Source organism: Athalia rosae, chromosome 2 (assembly GCF_917208135.1).
Source record: "Athalia rosae chromosome 2, iyAthRosa1.1, whole genome shotgun sequence".
In the NCBI taxonomy this organism is placed as follows: domain Eukaryota; kingdom Metazoa; phylum Arthropoda; class Insecta; order Hymenoptera; family Athaliidae; genus Athalia; species Athalia rosae.
The window spans coordinates 24377859-24401853 of NC_064027.1; the positions used below are offsets into that span (position 1 = coordinate 24377859).

Consider the following 23995-nt stretch of genomic DNA (forward strand, 5'->3'; position numbering starts at 1 on the left):
CTGGGATAATTTTTTTTTCTTACCGTTCATATCGTAAGGATATTGAAATTATGATTAAGGAATATGAACGTGAAGTTTGCAGTACGATACACGAGTTATCTCGTCGTATAGACGTCCGTTGAAATTACCTTTGTGAGCTTTTGGCACGAATGTGCCTATGTCGTGCATACGTCGACGTCTACAAGGATCGGGGATAGCTTATTCGAATCCCACGCTGGGATGCTAATATATTGAAAAGACGTTGTCTTCGACCATCGACGTTTTCCCTTACGCAATAATATAATATAACTAACTTTATATACACCCATTTCCGTCGTTTGCGCAACTCGATATGTCCGCGATTTGCCTGGATCGTTGAAAATAAATCATAATTTTTTGAATATCATTTGTGCGGTTTTTTTCTCAACAACGCACGCTATCTCGCCACGCAAACCGCGATCATTCTGGACGCAGGTATAACGATGTTATTCAAAATTCAATTATCAAATTTCATATGGATTGTAAAATAGTGAGAGAAGATATCGGTTCCTACGATGATACGGTCGATCGCTTTATCGGACGAGGTGGTTTTTACGAAGTTTTATCGATACGCGGACTATCACGATCGCGAATGCGTTTTGTTTCAACTCTGTTAAAACGTGCAGGAAACCGGTAACGCGGGTTCGATCGGTTCGAACAGCTTCTCAAAATTAGTCGTTGCCAATTAATTAGATAGGTAGGACTTTCAAACGCCATACATTGTAAGGATATAAAATGTGCGTAAAGAGACCTTTCACTCCGTCAGTTTATACCACTACCTTGACATTTGCGATTACCATACCGCAGACGGGGAGGATAATATGCAAACTGAGGACTGCAAATCTTATCACCAGCCGATTCGTTATAATTTATTTGAAGAAAATGAAAAGTGTTTTAGAAGAATTTATTCATTTATTCAACTGCAGTGGCCTTCTGACAGCTGGATGATAATCGCCTGGTGTATAAAGACACGCCTATTTTCTGTCGCAAACTGAACATACGGGAACAATGATCTTTAGACGCGTTTGAGTTCTGGAATTTTTTTCGTCTCCGAATTTAAATTCATTAATTCGTTTGTTCGTCAGATTATATTAATTTAATATGCAGAAGTTCCAGTCCAGCAGCTAAAAAGGTGCGGCTACAAAACCAACTAAGTAAACAACCACCTTTGTAATTTCAAGCGTTGCTTATCCAATGTGAAATAACGTAACCTGCACTCCCGTGTTACATTTTGATTTTTCAATTACGGATGCGATTAGTAATCGTCAGCGAGCTCGGTAATTTCGGTGTACGGAATAACAACAGGAAGCGGAGATTTGATCGGTAAATTTTTCGAAAACATGAAATACAATCGCGATGCTTTATAACGTATACTGCTACTACTCACGGGTGGTTGCGGCTCCGTAACGTCAGTTATGTCGTGATGGAAATTTGTTCCGTATAATACAGTTTTATGGATTATACGGGTACAGTGTGAAGACCAACATGAGTGTATTCAATCCGTTGGGTCGAACTTTACTTTCGAAAACTAATTGCTAACTCGAGACACATCGGAAATTGACTGTTTTCACGTCGATGCAGGTGCGCAGGGGTGAGAAAGGAAAATAGAACAACGACGATTTCCGCCGCACCGTAGGCTGCAGGGATATATGTGTGTCGATTAATTTCCAAAATCTATAATTACAGTCACAAAAACAAAGAGAAAAAAAAAAACAATCAAACTAATATCCTGAAAGGATGCCGTTATTCCGTGTGTAAGTGCCGGCGACGTTCGGCTGTCAACAAGAACCGGAGGAAAAAATAATTGGATTTTTGTTTTTTCGCCTCGTGATATGGTTCGGTTATTTTTTATTGTTCATTTTATTTTATCAACGAATTATGTATGCATATATGTATGCGTATACCGGTTCAGACTCATGATATAATTTGAAGATCGTATGCACCGATCGCAAGTATACATACGAAGTTGGGAGCAACCGGTCTCCCGGCGCATATAATAAATATCGAAGGTTTATTGCGGAAATCGAAAGTCGCGGTACAATTTCGAGAAAAGAAAAGAAAAAAAAAAAAAAAACCGGATAAGAGAAAAAACGAGAAAAAAGAAAGATAAGAATAATGATAAACTACGTGCCCACCTATAAATATTTATGTATCGTATACCCTACTCATAAATTTTACAACAATATCATTTCGTACGCGGCACCGATTAGTGAAAACATGATATTTTTTTCTTCATTTTTCATTTATTCAGTTTGATACACGTACGCTAAGACTCTCGAATCGTAATTTCTTTTGCGAAACAAGGAAGAGAAAAAAAGATAGAAATAAAAAAAGGGATAATTCAGAGTTACGTGATTAATAAGAAGGCGATATGATGCGAAAAGTTTATACACAGCATATAAAATCAAAAACGATCTCGATTTAGAATTGCAGTCAAGGATCTCGAGTTTAATTACCCGAAATGGGTCGTTAAATATTAACTTTCAAAATTTTATTTTCTGCTTACGCTTTTGTGCCCGTTGCAGAGTATACCTAATGATTCGGTATCGACGGCCAGCTGCTTACTGCCCGCCCGTACCTGGGCAAAGATAATCCGACTAATTTCACAGAACTTTGGGTTCAGTCGCAGGATATCTCTCGGTCTTAATTCCCATTGTTACATAAAGCAGCTTACTCAAGTGACTCTCATAACTGAAATGATAATCATCGCATCCGACTTGTAGTTCGATGATCAATTTTTTCTTTTTGTCTACACCCTTCAGATTAGTAAGAATTTCGTGACGGTTTTTTTTTTTAACTATAGAGATGGAACTGAAGCCAATTTTTGTTCTGGAAAAAGCTAAATTTTATCCAAGTTTCATATTGTTCAGTTAATTACAGTGTTTTAACGCAAACTCGTAGACTGGATTAAAAGGTTATCTGACTGATAAATGGCTCTAGGAAGTTACGAGAACCTGAGAGCTAGTCTTGTGGTGCGTCTCTAAGTTTCTCAGCCCGTCATTGTCAGTCTCTCAACCTCAAGTAAATGGGACCTTCTCATTGTATATACGATCGTCATTTACGTGGTACATTATCTCCATCCCCACCTCCGTCTTCGTCTCAATTTCCATATTTTCATTTCCATTTCTATTCACCTAAATCAGCTAACATTTTGTCGAAACCAGCTACACCGTATAATTTTATCAGCTGGGAGAACCGCGAGAGAGAAAACAAAAATCCGAGAGAAGCTGCGCTATACGTAAACGTTGAGAGGTATAAATCGTTCGTACGTACGTGTGTTTGTGTGTGTACGAGTACCTTTTTCGACGTTTGACAAAAGTAAAAAGTATAAAATATAAATGAGATTAAGTTAATTGTAATCTTATATATCTTTTGGGCGACATTTACATCGATCGCGCGTCCATCAATCAGCTGCCGTTCGGGTATATATACCGATTTTGATCTCGAAAGAGAGACCGCCATCGAATTCGTGAAACTTATCGGGTGCACGGGTTGCTTCATATTCCGAAACACGCTCGAGAGAACCACGCGCACCAGTTTTATATTCTCATACCTACCCTCCTCGTGTATGTACGCGCGTACATACAAACCATGTAGTTACAGCTCTTGGCTGCCGATCAGGAAGAATCACTGTCAATCCTGATCCAGTCATTTGTTTTTACACTCAACCGCATTATCCGATGATTGACGAGCGCCGTGCCCTTTAACGATCGGTTATCGAACGATTTCATTGCCTTCTGAATGATGCGATTCCCTACTTCTTCGCCGGTTAAACTTTAGTGAAACCTGAGATGATGAGAAAAAAAATGTATAAAAATACATAATACCTGTAACTCAGCGATGCAGCAGTGCAAAGTAAGATCAAGTACCGCGAAGCGTTTATATTTTTACGATCGTCGATCATAGGCATATACATACGTAATATCAACGTATTCAAAAGTTACGGACGTTATAGATTTTTTTCTTTTTTCAACATTCTTATTAGTTTGTCGATTTTCCTTCGCTCCATTTCGTATTGACAAGTTCCTTCGATCCTCTTACCTCCTTCGCATTTCCGCACTCACAAAACTAATTGTCAGTATATTCCTGCGATCCATAAATTTTATCCGAAGTAAAAGTAAAACTTCGCTTATATTTCACAGTGAGACGAATTCCAACAACCACCGGCAGCTGATCTCGATAAATCTAAGCGAACTATATAATATATAGCAGGTATATGTGTGCATGTGGTACACACAACAGATGGAAGATCGCTAGATCGCGGAAGCCCAAGGAGATCGGGCAACGCCGTGGATTACGGAAGAGATCTTCGTTGGCTGAGGTAATAGCAGACACGAGATGTTGGATGAAAAAAAATTAATGAAAAATAAAAAATCGGTAAAAATAATAAAACCAACAAATCTTCCAACCTCCGTCCTGATGTGAAGTGCAGGTAATATCGCGGCGTATGTATAATGATATAGCTGCATACGTGCTCATAAAACCGCACAAGTTGATAACCCTGTTAAAACAATGATAAAATCGCTGTTAGAATAAATCGACTTTAATGTTCTGAAAAAAATGAATGAACAGCAAAAGTCAGATCGCTCAGAAAATCTCCAACAGACGCAATAGACGGATCACGGCAAGCCGAAGCGATACAGTTGTGAGGTAAAAAAAAAAAAAAAATGGAATTAAAAAAAAAAAAGTTCCAAGCGAGCCGGGGCTCTGGGTAAAAGCCTGTGGCAGGCGCGCGGGCATATCATCCGTTCACCTGAAGAGAACTCCTTAGAGAAGGTATATCTAAATGTTACTTGTATTACCAAAGCACCGTGTTATTAGATGTTATATAGCTCTCGTGCGAATTATGCAACGCTATACATACTGTATACACATCCACTGGAAATAGGTATACATATAGCAACAGAGCACCGACAGCAGTCAGATCCGAGAGTGGCGGATCGTCTGCAGCATCGCATCGGTTAAAAGCACTCTAAAGTTCTGCACCGTGAGCACACACCGCCACTTTACGGTTTTGTCTTTGAAGGCGGCATCGGCTGTGGTCTACAATTTATTTATAGATGTCAGTTTACCGACGTCTGCGTACGCATATCTACGTACTTATGATAGGCCTGCATGCGGAGCGCGAAGACGTACCAATTCTAATAAAGATGAACTCGCATCACGGTATACATATATGTATGTATGTCTTCCGATGTAGATGATATCTTGGTAAAATTATATCACATTCGTCGCGTCGGGATAGTATGTATAGGTCACGAGAACGTCACCCGCCAAAAGATTACGGAGCGATGATTGCTGAAATGAAATGAACGATGGCTGAATATATATTCATCTGTATAATCTTTAATGATGCGTGAAATATTTTCTAGATAGGCACACCGTACGTACACCGGCTAAGTTACACGTTATAAAATATAACCTATCAGAGTCATATTATAAGACAAGTATAAGTTAGAACTGCGCGTAAACGGCTCTCATATTATAACCCGATGCAAGTGCGACGGGTATACACGTATACCTATAATATAATTGCAATAGTCCGACAACATCGTCAAGAATATCTCGCGTGCCGTCAACAACGCAAACTCTCCACTATTTCGCACGCTCTCGCCCATAAAAAAAAGAATTCGTATATTTATACGTACAATATACGGATTGTACCTATGAGTGTAATACCTCAATTCTCTTATAAAGTTGTATACGCACGCCGCACGCATGGCCTTATCCGAACCGGAGATCGCATCCGATAGCTGAACCCAATTTTTTTTATTTTATCCTTCTCACTTTGATTTCGACTCGATAACGCTTCGGATCGTAGTTTGCAATATTATATTGGCAAGCGAACAGGTGCAGTTTTGATATACACGCCCCGGAGGTCCATCGGGGAATGTTGTCTATTGCCAATTTTCTTCTTTTTTTTTTTTTGTTTCGTTCGCTGTGAGAGGGTATTATCGGATAACGCGCGCGGTTAACAATAAACTCAAACAATGCACCGTAAAACGAACGACTCAGGCCTCCAGCCTGAAGAGTAAATGATAACCCATTAATGTACGCATACATGTGCGAAGAGTTAACGACCGCGGTTCGCATACTCGTATGTACAGGGTAGACCGGAGGAAGAAGAGAAAGAAAAAAATTAGTAAAAAATAGAAGCGAAGTTTTCAAACTTCTTCGAGGATAATTGAAATGTCCGAATTGAAATGGCGGCGTTTCACGATATCGGCGAGCGACTTTTCCTGATCTACTTTACTCCTGCAAAAGGACGGAGATTGATCGACATCTAAAGCTTCGTTGTTAATTTTGTTACACCGAGGGAGAAAAAATCCTGTATCTTTTATCGCAGTGTTTTCATAAAACGAACCGCGTTTCTGCAATAACCACCCTGTAGACAAACTGCAGCAATTCACTGTTGCAAATCGATGTCTGAACATCATGGTTTACGATTCATTTCATGTGTGGTAGGGCTACGATGTATACACGTACGTACGCACATGTACCACATTCTCATTGTCAGATATATCAACGCACGTTTGAAATATCGAGATAGAACGTATTACCGCAGCGCGTGCAACGTGAGGTATATACAGGTGCATCGTCGCAGGTAACTGATTACGCACCTCCTTCGCCGATACGTGAAAATAAATTGAAAATCTCACGCAATTATCGTATAACGCGTAATTCTCACCTTTTAATTTATTTTATTTTAATTCTTTTTTTTTTTTTTGCGGCAAGACGAGCTCTTCTTTACATTCCCTTTTATATACGTCCACGATTAATTAATATTCAAAGCTTAACGTTTGCAGGTATAGATATACCCCCCCATAATTGCTATAGTTTATAGGGAAACGCTTTCCCTGTTTGACGGCAGCTGAAAGTTTGACCTTAGAGTATCACCTATACTTGTACTGCAATTTCCGAGCGTAGTACGAGCTTACGGCCGTTCTCCTGCAATAAATTATTGAACGCCCGATTACGAAACCGTGTGGAGATTCAAACGTATTATATACGTCCGCGCGTACATTTGATACTTTCTCGTGGATACAAATCTATAGCAATTTCGGAGGCTTTGAATAATCGTTCCTTGTTTGTTTTTTTTTTCTTCTTTTTTTGTTCTCGTTTGTGGCAAAAAAGGATTCGGAGACCGATTCCACTTTTGATTGCGAGTTAAAAATACAGCTCATGCGATGATTCGCGAATCCTTAAGAAAGACGCGTACCCGCTTTGATACCGTTTAAGTTTCTGTTATTCATGCACTTTCGTATGTATCTCTGAAAAACGCCGAAGGTGGTTCCAGGCACTCCGTGTCTTTTGCATATGTAATGTCTGCAATTGACGATTCAAGAAAAGCGTAACGTTAACGTACCCCGAAGGTTCTGCATGCGGAGAGATCGTTATTTGTTTTCTCAATAACCGTACACACGTACCCTATGGTGTGTGTATATTATGCTATTATCCTCCCCCCCCCCCCCCAACGATTCCGCTCTTGCGAATTTTTGTTAAGCACGAAATAAACATTTCAAATTGTCCGAGTTCTCCTTCACTTTGATGAGGTGCGCACGTCCTACCCACGTAATAAAATAAAGAGATACGAAAAAACGAACGAAAAAAAAAAAGTACACACATCTACATATATGTATATACCATAGAATCGCAAGTTGGAATCCTTGAAGTTCTCGTTCGATATACACGACCCATTTTTCTCTCATTTTATTTTCAGTTGTCTGATTTAATTATCTTCAACGAGGTGATTGTATTTTTTTCGAAGCAGCAGCGCAAACATTACCCGGCAGGAATCAAAACCCGTACAGTACATCTCGTGTATATACTTGGGCAGGGCGGATAAAAAAATATATTCAAGGCGTGGTACGTACCAACTTTTGGTAGTCGTTGTTGTCGGTCGCGTATGTAACGCACGCATTATACGCTATATTATTTATTCGAAACTTGCTCAACGGCAGCTCCTTTGCATTTCATTTTCATTTTTTCCTTCACCTGTGGTACACGCGTGACATTCCTACGTACACGTTATAGAGCAAAGATCTTAGTCCTGTGTACCCGATGTATAGGTAATTGCAAACGAAATTAATTAGGTGAATCGAAACGAAATAAAGGCCATACGGGACGGAAATTCCAGCCCGAATATGGTTCTGATTTTTTTTCGTTTTAACTTTTCAAAATGGCAATATTTCATTCGCTATTCTTCATTTTTAATATTGCGTCATTTCGAGCGACGACGTTACAAGGTTATTAATGTTGTCAACCGTGTACAGGCCCGGTAGGTATAATCTTGTTGAAAATTTATTCCGACCGTATGATATAGTATTATACATGTACGAGTATACATATGCCGGAGCTGTAAAATATCGGTCTCCAAATTCGTAGGTCATTATATTTTTAGTAGGTGAACGATTGTGATCGAATTTTAATCCAAAAATAAAATGATCGGAGTTTTCGATAAATAATATGTCACGATCGTTATTGATGTGTATACCGCGGTATATCGCTTTTTTAATATCTTTTTTTTTACGTATAAAATGTAGAAATAACGACACGACTATACGCAGCAGATATGCATAAAATATCAAATGTTACAGCCATTAATTCGCGAGATGAGAAATCAGCTATAAAGGAATGAAACGAAAATTTCGTGGGTATATCATAGACGCGTACCGTGTACGTTATGCGATTTCGAGTAAAAAAAATTCATCGAAATTCCGCCGCGTACATAAACGAGCGCGAATCGACGATCGTTAGATCTGTTATTTCAACGAATAAGTATAATATGTATAGAAATTCGCGGCGTGAAGTTGCGATTGTACGCGCCGATATATTCGATAAAAAAAAGAGAACTTGCAGGTGTAACGGCGGGACGAAAGAAAAGGGGATATCAACGATGATCCGATCATGCCGCTACGGAGGCTACAGCTTCGTTAGATCCGCGATCGTAAGCGGGATCGTTAGTTCACGTGTCTGATTGGCAAAATTCCGTTCACCTTTCTAAATAAACGTTGGAATAAAGCTTGAGGTACGTATTGCGCTTTTTCGACCGATCAGCCGGTGTAAGCGTTTCGTGTTTGATCGGCTCTAATACATCGGGTTGCAACTGTAGCACCGTTGAGATATATATACACTCGAGAGTAGGTGTTATTGATATAATGACCGAGTATACAAGATGGTATCACGAAGCCTATAGGTATCGCGGTTAAAGCGTTCGAATTATCCACGAGCTATTGAGAAACGAGATTTTTATTTACCCCGTACTCTTCGCTGTATCGTTTCAGTGTACGTACATACATATAACATACCATCGCCTAGTTCGTATCGAAAACGATAAATATAGCCTACACATATTACCTATCTTTTCAGAGTTTGTGGAGCTCCCACTTTCAAAGATCATGTGATTTATAATAATAATTACCTCGGGGCAAATTATCCCGTTGCATCGAAGGAGTGAAGACTTCATCCGATTTAACGAGACAAAAGATTACACGCATCGTTTTCGACATCGCACCGCGGAAATTGTACGGCGAAAAAAAAAATTTTCATTTTTACACGTATACACACATGTAATGGGACACCAGATGCCGAATACATACACGCGAGCGAGACACTCTCCTCGGTTAAGTGAAACGATGAAAGTGAGATCCGACGCGTACGTGTGATTCTCAAACTGGATCATCCGGAGTACAATTTAAGATTGGTAGACCGCACACCGTTGCGTCACCGCTTCGCGATCCTCGGATCAACACGGCGATTAGGCAACATTAAAATCGTGTTCGTATCGTGCGAATACCCTATCTGTGGAACGCACTCACTTCGATCTTCAACGGTCACGCTAATTAGCCAGTACTACTACTTCAATAAATCGAAGATTTATCAAGCGTTCTAATCGACATCTCCACTATGATTATGAATGACCAATAAAATACGCAAGCCCTTTTCCACTTCTTCGTCTTTGATTTAGTCGAGCCCCACCCACGCACGTCTATCCCCGTTCAGTTTTATGTTTTCCTAATGGAAATTCACGGCGATGATTTTTTCCACTTCGCAGTGCCACTTCGCTTCGGTTGAAAAATCACGTCGAGATATACATAATACGAAACGTACATAATATCGGCTACAAACTCGTCCTGGAATCCCGATATTAATGTTTACGGTTTCATTGTATCCTGACGTCCTCGTTGACGGAATAAATGGAAGCGTGTCGGGGGGACCCAAGGGAGTACTTTAAGGCGAAATAATAATAAACAAGTGTACCAGAGGTTCATGTCTGGCGAAGAGGTATCACGGTACAAGTTTAGGGTTGGCTGGAGACGAGGCTCCACCCTTCGTAGGGTTCGACCCTTGTCTCCATTCGGGTGGACACGTCAACGGCCTGTAACTTCCATTCTCTCCTCCGTTTGTGAATAGCTACCGATTCGTTACGGAGAATTAGGGAATTCGTTCCGCTGAAAGGACTTCCTCGTACAGGAATAGGGTAACATTTCGGTAAAAGAGAACTTCTCCCGGACGAAGAGTTTTCCGAGTCACGTATGCACGTGTGGTAACTGTAAGAGGAAGTGATTTTTTTTCTTTGAGACGTCGATGCGAATCGTATATCATCCAAAATTGATCATCAAACAATATTTTTGGCTACGATCGAGCTATACTTTTTGATTTACGATATTAAAACGCGGAAGAGAGTTTGCTCCGAAAATGTTGACTCTGAGAAAGTGCGGCGTGTCCAATAATTGAATTCGATTTAATAGGGCATGCAATGAATCGATGTAAACCACGGCGCGGATAGTATAGAACGAGTAGGTACAAAGTTTATGCAAATTGTATCGCGTGAGTCTCTGTACCGATCTGTAAAGGTTCGCTGTCTTTTTATTTCCTACGTACCTACGAACTGTCTGGACGATAATACCTTACGTTACGAATATAATCGTTGCAGCCTTCGGGATATTCGTTATGTTCGTGAGGCTGTATACATGCAAACGTTGACTAATTACTAAATTGGTATTTCGTCGCAGCGGCGCGCTGACCGAGATGCATAATTTTTCAACCATTTTTTTTACCGTAGGTACTATACATATTACCTACACTCGAACGAAAATATTTATGCATGTGGAGGATTTGTTTTTTTTTTTTTTCGAACGGTGCGATGATAACTAGAGCGTCGAGGGTTGGCCCAGAGCAGTCAATTAATTTTTATAATAGGATAAGTAGACGGTTTTGTCAGACTTTGACAAACTCTAGATTATCCATCATCATCATGATCATTTACACAACACCGTGCGAGAATCACGGAGCTGCAACTTGCTGCTAATGATCAGTGAAAGAAAAGCAAACAAAAAAAAAACTGAGGCAACTTTTTGCTAAATTATCAGAAAGTCGACTGAAAGAACGTGAATTTCTAATAAAATAATCCGCAGGTGTTCGGACTTTTTGAATAATGTCGACTGCGACTGTCCCTTGATCACATCGGCAATTATGAACTTTTATATCACACCATCACGCAGGCAATAAAAATCTCCCGGCAATTATCGGTCGAAATTAATAGTCTCGTGTTTATGATTTATCATCGATCATATTAAAGAGAATATCATTTCGTCCTGCGGTTCCTTGCGCAACGTAAAAATTTTTGGATTAAATTTATATTTAATAAATATTGTCCGGGTGTACCGCTGCTTCAGCATATATGTACATGATACGGTGAGTTAAATTTTAGAAAGTCACTTCTGTTCCGTCCGCGACGCGAATGTCTTTCCAGTTGCAATTATCCATTAACCAGTTCACGCGGATGGGTGACATACCCGAGTAGAGAAGCCTATGGGTTTGTATTATATTTTTATTTTTGGGCGTGGCAATTTTCAGAAACGAAAACTATAGCCCCGCCGATCATATATGCGTATACTTATACCCTATAATACGCCGGATCGAATTTATGACGTGTCGATTAACTCGAGGTGAGACAAAAATAATTTGCATAAACAGTGCTCCTGTCTGGCGCCCACAATATACCTATCGCAAGCACATCGCCGGTAGCGCGATCATGTTATATTATAGTATACTTTCAATTTTAATTGACGATTTGATCGCATACGCGCAATGCCGAGTGACCGTAAAAATTACTTCCACTCCACCCGCAGAGCTCTACTTGCGAGAGGGCTGTTCTTATCTCTATAATAGGATTGATCGATCAATTGCCTCCTAAAATATAATCGACAAAAATTTGAATGACAAATAATGTCCTCATGAGTGACTTAATGCAACCCGGTAACATGCGGCAGCCGTATCTAACATTGGCAGTAACACCATTATTGACTATTAGTGATTTTTTATCGATAAAAAATACTTAAGTCGTCATCCTGCAGGCCTTTATTATTTATTTTTTGCTTTTTTTCGGTCACCGGGCGAGATCTATCCTGAAACCGCTTTCGGTCGGATCGAAAATCTGCGCATGTTATACGTTATTCTCGCATGTATGATTAGAGAATTAGACACGTTTAGTCGTTAGGCAAGACTTTAAAGCATATAATAATCCTCGTGGCCCTGGGCTGAATATTGCCCGGGGAAAAACAAATCTTCATCCAAATAGTGTGTCTGCCCTCAATTCCTTATAATCTTTATTGTTTCAACGGTAATCCGGTCTAATACATCCTCCTGATTCTCGGATCGCAAAATGTATGGGTATATCCTATGGAAGTTCATTAGAGAGGTACGTAGGTGTCGGAAATTTCATTCCGAATCTGAGATCTATGCTTTAATACATATGAATTTATTAACTTCTGATTGAAAATTGGGAGTCGTAATGTATAATCTATGACTGGAAGTGTCGATGAATATTCATGAGATGTGCTATGCATTACGAACGAAGAAAACGACTCTAGCAATGATATAGTTATCGATGATCAAAGATTTTTAATTTTTATGGGCAGTTTAAATGAGCCCTCGGGTATAAAAATTGTTTAACGTTTAGAGCTTAGCAATTTATTTATCCCGTGAATTATCGTAAAAACTCGAAGACCTTGATTTTATTTTTAGCCTTGTTTTAAGCGATTGTAACGTATTGATATCGATCAGATGCAGTCGCAGATTGATCAGAGCCAGCGGTACCTCATGTAGCACACATGGGTGTGAGAACTTAAAACCACGTTCGACAAACCAAAAAAATAGAATAAAAAGATCGGCTTGTCGCCCAGTCAAATCTCACGAATCCAATGATATTTCGATTCGTCCATATGCGACCCGATGGTGATAATACGTTTGCGAGCCTGCAGGTTTTGAGAAATAGTAGCCAAACAAGTTCATATGATATTCAAGTGTCATGTTTCATCGGAGTTGTGTGCATATACCATTTCTTCCGTTGCAAAACTCAAATGGTGTTCCATTACAATTATATTTTGCTACACGTAACACGAAATATGCAATGGAGGACAATTATGCATAACAACGATCTTGCCCTTCCCATTGCATAAAACTTTATCTTTATACAAACGTATCAATGTGATACATTGAGGGAAGAACAAATTCATTTTAATTATTGACTTGTATGCATAAACGGAAGAATTAATGTCCTCTTCTAATTGAACCATCGCTGATCGAACACGAAAATCCGAATTCAAATTTGAATTAGACGAAAAAAACGTATAATTATATACGTCTAAGTGCGCGTTGCTCCATCTGGCGTTATCTGGACCACGATACGAGGTGATGGTAAAAAATGCGAATGCAACTCACAATGACGTGTACGTGATAGCTGGTAACGATGCTCTAAGGTAACGTCGTTCTGTATCGACTGGCGATGAAGCACTATGGACTGACAAAGCCACTAAGGATTACCACACGTTCTAAATCTATTCTCAGACCGACTAAGGTCAAAGACTTCTATGTTTGTTATTGTCTATGATTGCTGGGCGTCGCGTTGCCCTAATGTCAGCTGGTAGGTGACAACATAACCCGATATTACTCACTACCGAACGTCAGTGGTAAATTTTGTTTATAATAATGTCTAGAACGGGACCGCGGTTAGATGCAAAGAAAGTGGTGAGCATTAAATGGCCCTCTAATTCGATACCGTATGGTTTATTCATGCAATAATCTTTATCCTAATTGAGATTTATAAATTGTTGAACAAGTTGCTCATATTTATCTTGATCTGCAGAATTCAGAACTTTTCACATTGACCTATGGGGCACTCGTGACGCAGCTTCTCAAAGATTATGAGAATGTTGAAGATGTTAATAAGCAGCTCGAAAGAATGGGATACAACATGGGGATTCGTTTGATTGAAGACTTCTTAGCTCGCACCGGTTCAGGTCGATGTTATGACTTTAGGGATACTGCTGAAAAAATACAGAGTGGATTCAAAATTTTCCTAGGCATTACTCCAACTATCACAAACTGGAGTCCAGCAGGAGATGCATTCTCCTTATGCTTCGAAACCAACCCATTGACAGAGTTTGTGGAGCTACCAGATCACTGCTTGAATTTGAAATACTGTAACATATTAACTGGCGTACTGAGAGGTGCTTGCGAAATGGTGCAGATGGAGGTAGCTTCTTGGTTCGTTCAAGACCAACTCAAAAACGATAGTGTAACAGAGTTAAGAGTGAAATATGTCAAGAGACTTGAAGATGCTATTCCAGCTGGAGAAGATTGAATGAATCAACCAAATCCAAACCTCTAAAACATTCTCATTAGTGTAAGGATGCTGTAGAATAAACAACTCATATGCTGTTAGATCAACGTACTGTAAGCTGTACATTACTAATAAAACACAAATCAAATCTGTCAGTTAAAAAACATTATTATTTTATTAGAAAAATTAAAAAACAAACGGTATGCATTTATTTGTACCATTGGTTCTTCTTGAAATATAACGTGAATATAACTGAATATAGAAACTTACAAGTGTATGTAAAGTACGATTGGACAGTGATCACTGCCGAACACCTGATCACGTATAACATTGTCGCATACATTATTTTTTATTGCCTCAGATACCAAAAAATAATCGATTCTCCTGAAAAATATGATTAGTTCATGAAGTAAGTTAGTTTTTAGTAATCAAGGGAATTGTAGTCAAGGTAAACGGGTTTCTGGTTGCATGCTAAGTTATTAGACAAACAGAACAGGTGTGATATTTAAAGAAGGGAACTCCTTACCATCCAATATTTTTGGCACGAGCATTATTAAAGTATGCCCAAAATGTATATGCACCAGTTTTATCAGGATATAACTGTCGAAATGTATCAACAAATCCCGCTTCCAAGAAATTTGTCATATCATCTCGTTCTTCTTTAGTGAAACCAGCATTTTTCATATTTGTTTTAGGGTTTGTTAAATCTGTAAAAGGGAAATATTTTCGAAATAAAGGACCTTTGTGCTTAAAAAAAAATCTAGCATTAAAAGCCTACCGATTTCGGTATGAGCAACATTCATGTCTCCACATATAATGACTGGTTTTTTTTTGTCCAAGTTTCCAATGAATTCTTTGAAATCCTTATTCCATTGCAATCTTTTTGGTAAGGTAACTAATTTTTGGCCAGCATTAGGAACATCTAACCAAATTATCAAATGATTTAGTTACTGGGAGCAGAAATAACTATAATAATCAATTGATAGAATAATACTTACAGACTGAAACTACAAAAAAGTTTTCAAACTCTGCAGTGATCATTCTACCCTCATCATCATGTAGAGGAATATTCATTCCGTACATAACATTCAATGGCTTTACTTTGGTATATAATGCAACTCCACAGTACCCAGACTTTTTGCCTTTATGGAAGAAATGAATGGTAGACTTGTAATTACAAAATGCTTCGAATTTTCTTAGGCATAGAAAATATTATCCTTACTATCAACAAAGTAATCATTATATCCAGGAATCTTTACTTCTTCAGGGAGTTTATTTTTATCGCATTTAGTTTCTTGCAGTGCAATTATGTCCGCATTTTCTTTCAAGAGATAATCAATCCCATTTTTCTAAGCGAAATAAAGAAGAAGGATAATCGTTATAAAAAAGGTCTTTGATTTCTTGAAACCCAATGACTGTGGTACTCAATAAATGTATCTTCAGAGAATTATAGCTGATAAAATACGATTTGTATTTCAAACAAAACGTGCCAAATTTTTATAATAGTCCAATCAACGTATCTGAGGCTAAAACTTACTTTAATGCAGGCTCTGAGTCCAGATACATTCCAACTACATATTTTTAAATTATATTTCTGCTCATTTTCATTGGTTTTCTGACATTCATAGTCAATATTGTCCAAATTTGTAGCAGTTTTGTTCATTGGTTGCTTTTTAGTCTCCACTTTGGTCTTCTTTGAAACTGGTTCATCATTTGAATCCTCGTCACTTGTAACACGCTTTGTCTTCTTACTAGTAGGTTTATCTAAGCTCTCTGTCTTACTGTTTTGTGAAGTCCCTGCCTTAGTTTTCTTTGTTGCCTGTATATCATCAGATAAATACAAGAATTTGGGTTATGATTTCGCCTTTATGAAACCGAGTGAGTAATGTAGTATATTTCAACAGACATGAAGAAACCGTAATTGAGTATAACCCCCAGAAAGTACTAACCTTTGCCGGTCTTCCCCGTTTTGGAGGCATTATTGTGTTTGATATCACGTGGCCGGATAATATCAAATTATAATTTTGAAATTTTTCTCTCAGAATCGAGGATCCACAAAACCGATTATTCTGGGATGCTGTTACAGCAACAATCGCACAAAATCTTACGCGACTGTGCTTCACGACTCTCGAAAACCCCAAAAGCAAACTTTGCGCCAAACCAAACGTCAAATTACTCATCAAACGAATGTATCACTACGGAAGCCCGGTGAGGACATCTAACTGCAGTTGGGAACGCCGACACACCGATAGCAAGGCCAACGCCCTCTCACTGATTCGTCAACCAATTTTTTGAACTTGCAGCACATGAAACGCTTGCACGGGCCAAGGGGTCCCTACCCCTACCGTGCACCCTAAAGCTGCAGTGCAGTGCATTAAGATCGGTTAGATGTCCCCACCAGGCTTCCGTACAGTATAGCCTACCCAAGCAATGAATGATGAACTTGGAGCTCGACCGCAAGTACTTTCCCCCACTCTTCCGGAGAAGCTTTCCCTGGAACCTCGAGAACTCCACCTGTTCCCTTCCGTTAGTTCCGTCTCATTGTAGTTGCAGCGAGACGTCGCAGCTCGTAGCTTGTATACGGAGCTTGAATCATTTTTTCGTTCGGTATTCGGGTGTTAATAGGTGTCATTAAATAATGTTTAAAACGCTTAAAATTAATCGGGAAAATTCATGATAGAATATTTCGTGGCAACCTGAACTTGCACTAATTGAAATTAGGTTACACCGTTCAATAATTTGAAATTAGGACAAAAGAGAAAGTTCTTAAGAGTAGTGTAGAAATATCTGGCTAACACACATCTGACAGTGGAGAGAAATTTCTTTTTTCTGTTGCTAAAAATAAATCTATTTTTGTTTTTTCATTATAAAAAATGTCACTCAATAGTACGGTCAATACCTTAATAAGAAGAAGTAATGCTGTATCTTCAATATTATATAATAATTATAAATTAACAATTGGAATACAAGAAAAAAAGTTTCACGAAACTAGAACAAATGAATTTGTTGCTAAAGCAGCAACTAATCCAAAACCTGATTGGAACAGAGCTGTTTCGGAAGCTGAGAAAATAGTTGGTTATCCAACATCTTTTTTGAGCTTGCGATGGCTATTGAGTGATGAAATTGCAAATGTAGCATTACATTTGAGAAAGTTAGTCGGCTCAAATCATCCTCTGCTGAAAACTGCTAAGTAAGTAATTTTGTTTACATCACTTGCATTTTCTCTGTGAACTTTTTCTGTAATGATACTTATATACTGATTTATTATTGCAGAAGTCTCATATACAATGGACGAAACAACATGCAAGCCTGGGGCCTGATAGTGCTTCTGATTTCCAAAGCAGCTGGCCATTTGAGTGTTGATGACATGGAGGAAGACAAAGCTGCTGGTGTCTTGCATAGGTAAGATAATTATTTCTCTCTTAAATATTCTGAAAAGACTACCCGACATTTCATGATCAAATTAATGCCAACCCAGTCAAAGGGCATTGGCTGAGGTCACAGAAATGATACGCACTAGTCATTTAGTGCATAAAGGATTGGTGAATATTCAGCCGGGTGTTTACCCAGAGGCATCTGAAATGAATGATATGACATTTGGTAACAAGATTGCTCTTTTGAGCGGCGATTACTTGCTTGGTAATAGCTGTGCTGAGTTAGCTGCTCTCAGAAATCAAGATGTGAGTACTATTGATTCCATTAGTTGTTTTTCGTAAGCATGAGGAGTCATTTTTTATTCAAATTCCTGACATTCCTTCATCCTATAGCTGGTTGAATTAATGTCAAGTGCAGTTCGTGACTTGGCAGAGGCTGAATTTGTTGGTCGAAGAGATAACCAGAATAATCCATTACCGTCTATACCACCGTTAGACCGTACTGGATATGCTGTTGCAGAATGGACGCTCAGAAATGTTCTGAGCGCTGGAGCCTTGCTTGGCAAATCTTGTCAAGGAACCTTGAAACTAGCTGGTCATAGTGACGAAATACAAGAACAAGGCTTTAAATTTGGCAAGCATTTAGCCCTTGCCTGGCAGGTAATTGAATCTCAAGCTGAATACTCTATTCAACTAGCCGGATGATTGTTACCAAATAAATATTCTAGGCTTGTTTGGATTTGGGTTCATTTAACGGTAAAGATCAGACTATACCATTCAGCTTGTGTTCAGCGCCTGTAATGTTCCACATCGAACATGATCCTTCTATTTTGACTGAAATTGATAAGGGACTTGAGTCTGTTCACAATGTAGACTACACAAAGGTACATTTTAAAATTGAATGAATTCCTTCAATGTCTTGTATAGCATTGACTCTAATGATCATAATTCGTAACAGGTACATGATATCATTGTGTCAGGCCCAGGTGTAGAATTAACAAAGCAGTTGCAGAAGGAACATTCACAGCGCGCCATGGAGGTATTGGCAGTTTTTGAAGAAAGTGATGCTAGAACAGCATTATCAAATATAATTGCGGCAATGGGAGATTTTTGACGTTAATTATTTCGAGTGAATTGAAATACTTGAGACATCATTAGCCCAGAAATCAGTTTGACCAATCCGTCCTTTGTTAAGTTTGAATAATATAAAGATTTGTAATGCCTGCACATCTTATTTATAAATGTATATGGTAGTGGAAGAAAATCGTATAACATGTTCGAACATTATGAATAACAGATGTTGAAATTTTATGTAAATAATACAGATTTTGCATGACACTTATAGGTATACGATAATTGACATGTAGACGTAACACGTACGAAATGATCAACAATAATGTCTAATTTAATAAAGAAATTTATATTTTTATTATATCTTCCGTCAATTATTCCACGTCTCACTCCTCGTTCCGTCAACAATAATAATATTTCAATATCTGTATGAAATTACTTTTAATTCGTCTCTTTACGATATCGTACATAGATTGACGTTACACTTTGTACAGTGATATAAAACATACATTTTGTACAAATATAATTTTTTGGACAGCGAGTTCTGCCAAAAATGACTAAATAGCCCGTATATTATTTTTGGCTCGAATATTAATATAATATTCCATCGATCCCACTAAAATGCATTGGAGATAGATTGTCCTTTTTTCGTAATGAACGCGTATATGTGTCTTATCAAAAAAAAAGTCTGCCCCGCTCAGTAGAAGTCATTTCTGTTCTTATTACAGTTGCAATAGTCATCTTATCAGATGATCAAAGTATGTTCTCTAAATACTCACATAATTATTTTCCTCTGACACGCTTCGACCACTTTCCAGTGTCCTCGGCACTCCGCCGAATCGCAACTCATTGTCAATTTAATGCATCTTTGTACATCCGTTTCTAGTTTTTGTATCACCTTTACCATCCCCAAATAGCTCCTTAATTAGATCATCTTTTTTCTTATTATGAGTTGGCACCCCACGATATAGGTTCTCTGTTATTTGTGACCTGCTACTCCCGTTACCTTTTTGAGATTTTTGCAAATCCAGAAACTCAACATTTTCGTTATTGTCAATCGCTTTCATCGCAGCTAGTAACTTTTCTTTATTGTAATTTATCATCCTCGCTTCTGAAGACATTTCTTCCTTGTACGAAGGTTCCTGTTGCAAAGTTTTAGTTACCTTTTTCACAACATCAGTTTCTTGCTGAGTATGATGGTTCAATGTTTTCTTCGAATTATCTATTTTAGTCGTATTCGTCTGTTTCGTCTTCGATTTTTGGTTTTCATTTATTTGCCTCTTCGTCTCCAACACCATGCTTTGAAGTGCAGCTTGTGTTGCATCGACTTGGCTCAGTTCATTCTTGATGCTGGATATGAAATTATCCCCCGCTCCTGAACGCGATGGAAATGTTTCCTTATCCGCCACAGTGTCAAAACTTTCGTCTTCCTTTTCTTGTAGTTCTAATTCACTCGATTGTATTTCCGCGTGTTCGAATTTGCCGATTGACAGTCGGTGTTCAAGTCTTCTCAGATTTTCGCTCGATTCAATTCCTAGATTCATATTATCGAGAGAAATTGAATTTCTACGCGCAAGCTGTCGAGATTTTTTGCTTTGTTTATTGTCGACTTCATATAATTTCTGGTCAATATTTTCCGTAAAATTATCTTGACTGTTGAGTGTCAAAGAGACTTTTCTGGTCGATTGCATCATTCTTTTTATCTCGTCGTTGTCAATTCGATGCACATTCTTCTTTTCCAATATCAGATCATCTTCTAACTCGCTTTCCAAACCTTTTATCTGGTTTTCCGAAATTTCGCGTTCTCTCATAATCTTTTCTTGCAATTCAGTCCATGATTTAGTTATGTCCATCAAACGTTGTCTTCCGCCGTCATAATTATCGTCCGGCGATTTTGGTAAATCATCATTCATATCTCTCGAAGCTATTGGGCTTTCAGATATCTTGGATCTTCCGCTCGGTTTGTTAGAACTTGCCCGTTTCTTCATTTTTTGCAATCCATCGAACTCCGCGCCCGAATCAGACTTATGATCCCCGTCAAATGTTAGGACATTCTCAATCGGATGATTCGAATCTTCGTTCTCGGAATCCTCTGGAGCATTTTTAAGAACAAAATCGTATTTCTCTTTTTGTCTACTGGATTCAGCTGCGCTATCACTTTCAGAATCACTTTCAGAAATACCAGCAGCTGCTTTCAGTTGGCTCATTTCCGCCTTGCACTCGGCTTTGTTAAAAGTCTTCTTAACTGGTTCCCATAGGGCGGATTCCCGTTTGAATTTAAGTTTCTCATTTACAAATTTCTCCGAATTTACGTCCGTGAAGAGTTTATCATTGTTTTTATCAATACTGGTTGATGTATGGTCCTCGGTAGTCAACCTGACAAATATTTAGTATCAGCGTGAATATAATTGGAATCGATTCAGCATGTGTTAATACAAACCTTGCATGCAGTTCTTTTGACGCTGTAGTTAGGTCCGTAGATTCTAAAAATTGTTTTTCCTGTGTATGATCAGGTGAAGAATTTTCTAACTCCTCACTTTCGCTTTCACTGGTCGAGTAGCCAAATTCTTTTCTGAGTTCTCTTGGTAATTTATAAGCAGTTCCCTCAGTTTCGTTTTCCAAACTTTCTCCAAATTTCGACAATTTTGTTTCGTACGCGTTTATGTTATACTGTTCCATGCTGGTATTCGACTTTTGGGAGCTTTCAGCGTGAGGAATGGTTTCATTGTCATCAATGTCCATTTCGTTGTGCCTTTCCCTCAATCTATCTCTGGCACTCAATTTTTGAGTGAGAGGAGATTTCTGCAGTCGAAATTTCCGAATTTGATTCAAGCTAGCCATTGTCTCAGTTTTTGGAGACAATGGTGCCGTATTCGATGTTAAAATTGTGGTGGTATTACTCATTCTCTGGTCCAAAACATTCGGTTCTTTTTCATGAAGTATTGGCTGTAAAGTGCAAAATTCATCTTTTTAATTCTCAATTGAATAATCTCCGGTAATCACACAGCGTGTGCTGGCCGGTAATTACAGAGTTCATTACATCGCACTATTAAACTAATACTTGTATTCACGCATACCAAAGATTTTTCCGCTACTTTGGGATCTGCGTGATCCTTATTTCCAATGCCATTTTTCGTGAAATTTGTGGGATTTCTGTAATAATTAACAACATGTATTATATCAACCATCGCTGGCGTCCCGAACTTTGAGATTCATTTTGAATAATATTTTTTACCTGCCATCGGCTGACAAATTTGTCAGAGACTGACTCGTTATGTTTTTACGTTTGCCGAATATCGGCAACTGACCGTTGTAATATAATTTCTTTTCTCTGTTGTCCAACAAATCTTCCAGCCCTTTTAATTTTTCCATCGTTTTATTCAAATGTCTCTGCATTGCCTTATTCTTAGCTATTTCATTGCTCAATTGATGTTTCAAACTCTTTCCCTCGAGTGCCAATTTTCGATGTAACATCTATCGGAAGACGGGATATCATTTATACGTAAAATGTTATAGCGAAATTAATCGACGGAATAATTGAGGCACAAAATACCTGAATTGTTTCGTTCTGTCGTTTGATTCTATGATTCAAATCTAAAACTTGTCCTTGTAATTTTTCTCTCTCTCCCAAATTTCGATCTTTGCTCAATTGCATGAGGTGTTTGTTCTGAGTCTGTACGAAAAAAATGACTTATAAAATCACAGAAGGATTGTTTACTGAAAGGAAATAAATACCTGAAGAGTATGTAGTTCATTTTCTTTTTCTTTCAGTAGATCGCAAGTGTCTTTATGTTGCGATTTCAATTTCTTATACTTAGCTTGCAGTACTCGGAGTTCTTCGTGGTGAGAATTAATTATACGTGGTAATTCAGCATTCGTTCCTTCGTAGCGTCGTAATGCAGAGTCTTGTCTTTTTTGCAATGCTTTTAACAGCCTGTTTTCGTTGGCTAGTTCCTGTCGCGTTTGAATAAAGGTAAAATTTTATGATATAAAATCAAATAGATAATGTCAGTTGGCATAACGATGTACATACATTCAACCGATAATGAGCGTCGGTTAATTGATTTTGAAGTTGCTTAACACGTAGCATTTTTGCCGATAAAACCCTTTGTCCTACAGGATTTTTTTCCGAATATTTTACGGGCTCGGTAATAGCGTAAACACGTGCGCTGTTCTTGTAATACGGACCACCTGATTAATAATGTAATTAAATTATAGTGCAGGTTTATCTTTATTGCATAGATGGGGAATTTATTTTGATCACAAACCAATTAATGGATGCAACTGCTTTCGTTTCGATAAAAGAATAGCTGCATTTTTGTACGATGTTTGATTTTTTATTGATGCTGCTGTAATCCTTGATTCTTCGTCAACTTTTCTGGAAAAATCACTGGTGTAATCACTATGCTATTGTGGTGAAAACTGTACACATCATTCTAAAAAAGATTTAGATTGCGATAGATTCGAGTGATAAAGAAAGAGTGGCGGAAGAATCAATTATGGGGTGTGACTTGCGGCTGATAGCTGGTAAAGCGTCATTAAAACACATTGCACGTGAATCTATGGATAATAAAAAATAAAATATTATATACCTGTACACATAATTTGTAATGTTTACCTAGTGAGTGATCGCTTACACCCGTCTGAGCATACTACAGGTAATGCCGGCACTTCAGTTTGCATTTTGCGACGAAGAATGAGTGAATAATTATATTTCTACATCGCAGCCTGCATCTTTTTGATCATATTTTTCGGATTAAATGCAATTGACAGAAACACATTGCTGGCTGATTGGCATCCATGATTGTTTCCAAAGAGTCGTCATAGCGACGTACTTTCATGCATTCTTTACCTATTGATTTTACTTACCTACAATCCATTTTCATGTAATTTTCGAGTCTTGGGA

The 23995-nt window shown here is 38.3% G+C and overlaps 4 protein-coding genes and 1 long non-coding RNA gene across 7 annotated transcripts; 2 read left to right on the forward strand and 3 right to left on the reverse strand.

The window, feature by feature from the left end:
* Positions 1-2833: 2833 nt before the first annotated feature.
* LOC125500047 lies at positions 2834-11038 on the reverse strand. Its single transcript, XR_007277221.1, has 3 exons — positions 9440-11038; positions 5155-5316; positions 2834-5061 (listed from the first exon to the last, which is right to left on the reverse strand). It is a non-coding gene; the product is annotated as an uncharacterized LOC125500047 (long non-coding RNA).
* Positions 11039-13840: 2802 nt separating this feature from the next.
* On the forward strand, positions 13841-14808 carry LOC105689071 (trafficking protein particle complex subunit 3). Its single transcript, XM_012405827.3, has 2 exons — positions 13841-14049; positions 14168-14808. Exons 1-2 carry the CDS (start codon positions 14011-14013, stop codon positions 14663-14665), a joined length of 537 nt encoding a protein of 178 aa, XP_012261250.2. The 5' UTR covers positions 13841-14010; the 3' UTR covers positions 14666-14808.
* LOC105689070 (exodeoxyribonuclease) lies at positions 14795-17181 on the reverse strand. 2 transcript variants are annotated; one of them, XM_048650928.1, is made up of 8 exons: positions 17068-17181; positions 16594-16792; positions 16182-16463; positions 15867-15993; positions 15643-15786; positions 15423-15566; positions 15171-15351; positions 14795-15028 (listed from the first exon to the last, which is right to left on the reverse strand). In XM_048650928.1, exons 2-8 carry the CDS (start codon positions 16621-16623, stop codon positions 14911-14913), a joined length of 1026 nt encoding a protein of 341 aa, XP_048506885.1. In that variant the 5' UTR covers positions 16624-16792; positions 17068-17181; the 3' UTR covers positions 14795-14910. The 2 variants fall into 2 exon arrangements, with proteins under 2 accessions (XP_048506885.1, XP_012261249.2); XM_012405826.3 differs by lacking the exon at positions 17068-17181 and having other exon boundaries at positions 16594-17061.
* Positions 17140-19452, forward strand: LOC105689077 (all trans-polyprenyl-diphosphate synthase PDSS2). The gene is made up of 6 exons (XM_012405834.4): positions 17140-17834; positions 17918-18046; positions 18123-18324; positions 18412-18678; positions 18747-18902; positions 18977-19452. The coding sequence occupies exons 1-6, from the start codon at positions 17518-17520 to the stop codon at positions 19130-19132; spliced, it is 1227 nt and encodes a 408-aa protein (XP_012261257.1). The 5' UTR covers positions 17140-17517; the 3' UTR covers positions 19133-19452.
* On the reverse strand, positions 19433-23929 carry LOC105689051 (putative protein tag-278). Of its 2 annotated transcripts, none has more exons than XM_012405806.4 (9): positions 23708-23929; positions 23358-23467; positions 23123-23280; positions 22825-23043; positions 22643-22762; positions 22325-22563; positions 22167-22242; positions 21530-22035; positions 19433-21465 (listed from the first exon to the last, which is right to left on the reverse strand). In XM_012405806.4, the coding sequence occupies exons 1-9, from the start codon at positions 23770-23772 to the stop codon at positions 19947-19949; spliced, it is 3012 nt and encodes a 1003-aa protein (XP_012261229.2). In that variant the 5' UTR covers positions 23773-23929; the 3' UTR covers positions 19433-19946. The 2 variants fall into 2 exon arrangements, with proteins under 2 accessions (XP_012261229.2, XP_048506883.1); XM_048650926.1 differs by having other exon boundaries at positions 23682-23929.
* Positions 23930-23995: the final 66 nt, after the last annotated feature.